At 38.9% G+C, this 6,017-nt stretch overlaps 1 protein-coding gene across 1 annotated transcript; it reads right to left on the reverse strand.

The window, feature by feature from the left end:
- Nucleotides 1-39: 39 nt before the first annotated feature.
- On the reverse strand, nucleotides 40-5,890 carry morn4 (MORN repeat containing 4). Its single transcript, XM_042066360.1, has 5 exons — nucleotides 5,759-5,890; nucleotides 5,076-5,174; nucleotides 3,077-3,191; nucleotides 2,874-2,983; nucleotides 40-2,751 (listed from the first exon to the last, which is right to left on the reverse strand). Exons 1-5 carry the CDS (start codon nucleotides 5,787-5,789, stop codon nucleotides 2,603-2,605), a joined length of 504 nt encoding a protein of 167 aa, XP_041922294.1. The 5' UTR covers nucleotides 5,790-5,890; the 3' UTR covers nucleotides 40-2,602.
- Between the last annotated feature and the right edge of the window lie 127 nt (nucleotides 5,891-6,017).

Consider the following 6,017-nt stretch of genomic DNA (forward strand, 5'->3'; position numbering starts at 1 on the left):
TTCTGGTACTTCTTCCAGTAAAGTCCATAACACACAAAATGTATGCAATGAAAGTTTATTTAATAAGCCCGTCTCACAATGGAGAGTTCAGTACATTTGAGTGTATACTTCTTGAAAGTATTTGTGGATAGGTATTCATTAACATACTGGAATAAAGGAGGATTAATAGCACTTTCAGAAACACTCCACGGTTTAATATTGCCAGCACTTCACAAGACCTTTGGCTGCCTTTCAAGTGCATAATCTATTTCACTGTTAAAATGAAATTTCAGTTGACACACCACGCTCGAGCAATTGACAGAATTGATATGGTCTGATGTGAGATGCACACAAGATGTTCAACTTCCAGCATAACCACATTACAAACAACAAAAGATTGACATTGTAAACAAATACACTCACACACACAGAGAAACACACCAGCCAAATACTCTAAATTCCCTTACGCTATCAAAAACACGGTTCACTTGAAATCAACGTAAATTGTAAGAGGTCACCTATTTCATACTGTGTCAATGGTTTTCAGGTGACAGCATGCAGGCGTTCATTTCTGAGTGTATGGATTGACACTCAGAGAACAGGGATATGAAGTCATATAATGAAAAAATGATTTCATTTATGCATGTTGTGGTCTTGGTTTTAAGTATCTGGTAACTGAATCATAAATAGGCTTACATGTGACCCTGCTCGGTAAAAGAGGTAAATTGCAACCATCAGTCTCATCACTGGATGTCTCATCACTGGAAATATCACTTACTATTTCACCAGAGAATCAGTAAGGTGATTTTGAATTGTGATATAGTGAAAATATGTATATTACTATTTAAACCAACTGATTTTAAATCAGCTACAAAGCTCCTAATCTGTTACAAAACTGATGAAACTCACGATTGAATTGACTATTCTGCACACAGAAACTCTGCTTTAAGAAATATCAAAGCCATAGTCTGCTGTCCCTAGGGACTAGCCAATCTGAAAGTATACCCCATCCTCTTTGTGGTCTTCCCAGAGCCGCTCTGGAGAAGATACATGATTGACACACAGAGTATTTCCTTGATTGGATGGGCATAATAGTGACAGGTGATCGAGCTATTTTAATACTGTTCGCAGGGATAAGATTGTATAAATGTCCCTCTCTCAGAGTTAATTAAGCAAGAGGACATAGAATGTTTTATTGCCCCGATCACCAGGACAACAATATTAGTCTATCTGAACATGTAATAGTTTCCCTTTTCTATATTTCAAACTACTCCACTCATTTCAGAATTTCAAGAGCAAGTGGACCAGCTGTTTGCATCTGAAACACACACATATGAATCTGTGGGTATTATGTATATGTTTATCTAATGTATATGCAATATTATGTGAACTGCTTTGAAAAAGATGATATATTAAGAACAGCTTTTTGTGAGATGCTACTCTATAACAATACACACATTTATAGTAAAATGACTTGCTTCTGAACTGAATGCATTTTATGATTAGGATACTTCAATGCTTGTGACTACTCCCACCCCTATTAGTTGTGTGGTACCCTTAACAGTAAGCTATAATCACACAGATCTTAGACATGAGTGAAACAAAATGATATGAGAATGAAATTAGTCATTTAAGAGAAAGCCATATGATACTGAATATTAAAAAAATGTAAAGTACACTTAGTTGTGTGTACTGAGCAGCTGTAAAAATGCTTGCCTTTGTTGTGAAGAAGAAAAAAACAATCTTGTCTTTTCATCCATTTTCACCCACACAACTGTTACAACACTGTGATAGTGTAATGTACAATACCGTACATCAGTCACTGATTCCATTCTGAAAGGCAAAGTGAAGGCAAAGATAGATAACAAAAGTGATCAAATACAAACTTGTCCACAGAGCCTCGGGTGTATAAGCCAAGGTCACACCTTTTCACCCTGAAATAAGTTCAAAGGTTAAAACATTCTCATTCTTCACCCCACTGCAACTTGCAAGTGTCTGTTGTTGTAACAGGAGATGGATAAGGTGTCAAGTTCAGATAAAAGATTTTTGCAGTTTGCATGTGAGGTTATAGAGGTGGCTCATTGTAAGATGTTCTAAGCAGTCAGTCAGTCTGCATAGGTGAGTGGCAAAGTTTCTCAAATTGTTGCTCCAAATAGATTTTTTGGACTACATTTGTTGTTCCAAATAGATTGTTTAAATTACGCTCTACATTACGGAGCTATGGGGTGAAATGTACTCCCATCATAGGTGCAGCCCAATACAGTTAAGGAGAATGATTACCATGCCATGACTTTGAACGTCTGATGCCCAATTGGGCTGATAACTAGTTGTTAGCCTGATCACTCTTTGTAATAATAACTACATGGAAATTAAGTATTTTGGTGATCCAGTCCTAAAATGGAATACAGCAGCAATGGGTCGAGCCAAGACCGAGCAGCAAAGATGGGACAGTGTTGCCCGACGAAAGGCAAGAGTGGGTGGAGTGGGCCACTCAGGTTCAGCATCAGTGATGAGGCAAAGGCAAATGTGAAACAGAACCCACGTGGGTAAGAGGGAGGCGATGTGAACCCTGTCACCCATCCCTGAGGGCCAGCCAGGCCTGCGGGCACTGTGGCTCCTTTGGTCATACTGAGAGGCCGCGGGCCTTGGTGGCCGAGCCCTGCGCTCTCTGGACCACCGCCTGACACTTCTCCCGCTTCAGCAGCTTGTTGTTCTCGAACAGGCCCTCATTCCGTGGCACTCCGTGTGTTCCGTCGGGGAATGTCAGCAGACCTACAACCAACCGGCAGTGACACAAGATTGACAGATGATAATTAGATTATGTGATTTAATCAGAGGAAAATAATCTTTGCAGAAGGACTAAATTGATGTTTTCAGCTGTAATGAACAATTACCGTATCCTTCCACACGTCCACTTTTATATTCTCCCTCAAATTTCATCCCGTCAAAGCGATTGAAGATTCCCACACCCTGAAATTTACCTTGTACAAAATCTCCCTCGTACCTTTGGCAAAAAAAAACGTGGTTATTTTCACATAAACAATGATACAAACTACCAAATGATCACAGGCGAATGCTAAATAAAGGTAAGTAATACCTGGATCCATCAGGGAACACAAGAACACCACATCCATGGAATAAGCCATTTTCAAACTGTCCCTTATAGCAGGTGCCATCAGCAAATTTAAGCTGACCTAGCCCATGGCGTCTCCCTTTACAATAGAAACATCAAAAAAATCAAACATCAATGTGTCATGCTTACATTCACCCGTATTCATTTATTTTTTTGTCCAAAGTATCTTACAATTATATGTGATAAGTCAACCACAATTCTAATTGAAATGGTGGAAATAACCACCTGAATTGATATTTTGTGCCAAAATAAGCTAAGCTACTAATGCTAGACAAAGCTGTGCTGGTGATACTGTGAATTTGTGCTCCACACAGATAAAGGTCACATCTCAGTAGGTAGGCTGCATCCCAGGCAGCTGTATCAGAGAAATCACTCTCATTTGTCAGGCTCCACAGAGTGATGTCATAACTTATGATAATATGTTCAGTTTCTGTAATTCTCCTGTGGAAATGTCCACTGTTCTTGAAAAAATTCCCAAAAGAGATAAAAAAAAGAACAAGGCAAGACACGCCAGCCTAATTGGCAGACATGGCTGCGATGAAGTGCTTATGCCAAGCAGGTGTGTGAAACTGTCATTCATACTCTTTTGGGAAACCAAACAAGACAGTCTCAAAAATCCTGTATAAGCCCCAAGAACCCTGTACATGGATATTGTGTGCCTTGGCTGCAGTCTACCATTTAAGTGATGACCAAAGATTAACACAATGAGTATAGATGTTACATGATTCTCTGTTGCTATGGTTACTTTTGCAACAGTATGCTGGCTTAAAAAAAAACTCAGTGGTCAAGAAAAGCTTTCTGAAAGGAGTCTTCATTTCAAGGATGTGAGTTAGCGAGTATTGCAACTTGCCTTTAGCTCAGTGTTTCTCAAACTTTTTCAGACGAAGGACCACTAAACCAATAAAAAAAAAAACGGACGGACCACTTAGCTAAAAAAGAAAAAAGAAAAAAAGGCTTCCGTTTTAACATTCCATATGTTATCTTAATGAAGAGGAAGTAGATTGGTAACAAAATAGAATGTTCAAGCATTGTTTTTGTTTTTCTTGTTGAAAGGGTCTATAATTAGAGCTGAAACCTGTAGTTAGTTAATGTATATAATAATGGTCACAGTAATATAATAGATTACAATGTAACACTTCATGTCCCTTAATTCAAGTTGTTTTTTTATTGTTTGTTAACAACTTGTTTGCAAAAACATATGCACACAATGCATTCATTTGTGTTGTACACTGTTAAGACCAGACAAAATCACATAGCCTAAGCATACAATCAAAACTATTATGGCCACTGGACGTTGCCTGTCCCTGCATTTTCCCCTAAATATGTAATCAAAAAACAGTTGAAATAGTCTACTATATCAAACAGGTAAGCCTATGAAGTCTCTTTCAATCTAATTTGATATTTGGTTCAAGCAAATGTCTTTACAAATACAGTTTTTCCAAAGGCAGGACATTGTCTTTGAGGATTAACTCAACTTGGTGTCTTGTCTGGCTAGTGATTTTCTGTACTTTGCTAAATGAGTCAGTGGCCGACTCAAAGTCAGGCCAATTGTAATACCACAAACAGATGTAATCTTACAATGATGCATGCACATATTTCACTTTTAAAGGTGACAAACACATTGACTACCCTACTGTTTCAGATAACTGCCCTGTTTGTTAGTTTCTGTAGTAGCCTACTTTCATCCCTAAAATCCTACCCCCTCTGGTATTCAAGAGATTATCCCTTAAATACCTATAGCTAATGCTAACAGATTTGAAGGTTCAGTCAACGACCATGTGCCCAGAAGTCACTCACTTTAAGAAGAAAAACGAAATGCAGTGCTGGATTTGATACTACTGCAATGAATAGAGTTCACTAATAGTAGGCTAGGCTAAAAGATCAATGACATTTGTGATCTGATATTCTGATCTTTGACAGCCAACGGCCTGTTCAAAGATGTGTGTGTGGCTATGCATCTTGCCTTCTTTCCACTCGCCGTGGTACTCCTCTCCACTAGAATAGCTAAAAGATCCTCTTGTGAGCGTCATACCTCCTCTGACGCTGTCAAAGACACATGCACCTGTAGACAGAAGCAGAAGAGGGTGCGTGTTGTAATATTTGACTTTGGGTAGGAGGTAGGCCTAGGGCTATAAGAGCAATTGAACTGTTGATTGATGATTGTTTTAATGTCATTCTTTTGTGTAAGCTATATGGGCTACCTAGACAGCTGAGCCAAAGTTTAGTCTACCCCGAAAAAAACCCAATGAATGGCAGAACAAGAGAGCTAGGAATAAAAAATCCACTGAATGAATGTATGGAATGACATTTATTGGCCTAGGCCAGCCTACTGTCAAATTCCGCAGCCTAATTCAAAGTCATGAGCAGCAACATTTAATGAATAATACATTGACTCATGTTTGTAGCGTCTTATTAAGATAGTGGTGAAATGCCGCCTTAATGAACATTCGAGAGGATCTTCTATGCATTCTAAAATTACAATAATCTGTTTTTCAACAATCCAGAGCTACACGGATGCATTGATATTGGCAGTGTTACTTAGGTAGTAATTCGTTTCAATAACTAGCGACACGTACGTGAACGTATAAAATATCAGTTGGAATGTCTGCATTCGTATACGTTAAAACTGAACAGGTAAATGTTTACCTTGTACATTAGGTTGATGTCTCACGGGCATGCAAATTCCATTTTTATATCTACAATCGGTCTGCACGGTTGACAATTCCTATAACTGTAAGCAGCCTCTGTTGATTAGCTTCTCATAACCCCACCTCCTCTCCTGGCAGGGCAGCCGACTTCCTGAAGGACACGTTGTGTTATTGAGTGGTTTTCTTGGCGATTTATTTATACTGTACTCTGATTGGCCAGTCTAGGAACAGTGCTGTTTTAGACAACCCTGTTTCGG

The sequence above is a fragment of the Alosa sapidissima genome, chromosome 16, assembly GCF_018492685.1.
Source record: "Alosa sapidissima isolate fAloSap1 chromosome 16, fAloSap1.pri, whole genome shotgun sequence".
NCBI classification, from domain to species: Eukaryota; Metazoa; Chordata; class Actinopteri; order Clupeiformes; family Clupeidae; genus Alosa; species Alosa sapidissima.

Excerpts from the sequence above, each read along its gene's own strand:
- morn4 (XM_042066360.1), bottom strand. The coding sequence starts at position 5,789 with ATGCCCGTGAGACATCAACCTAATGTACAAG. Across the intron at positions 5,175-5,758 it reads ACATCAACCTAATGTACAAG|GTGCATGTGTCTTTGACAGC; the intron begins GTAAACATTTAC and ends TTCTGTCTACAG. Across the intron at positions 2,984-3,076 it reads GTGTTCCCTGATGGATCCAG|GTACGAGGGAGATTTTGTAC; the intron begins GTATTACTTACC and ends TTTTTGCCAAAG.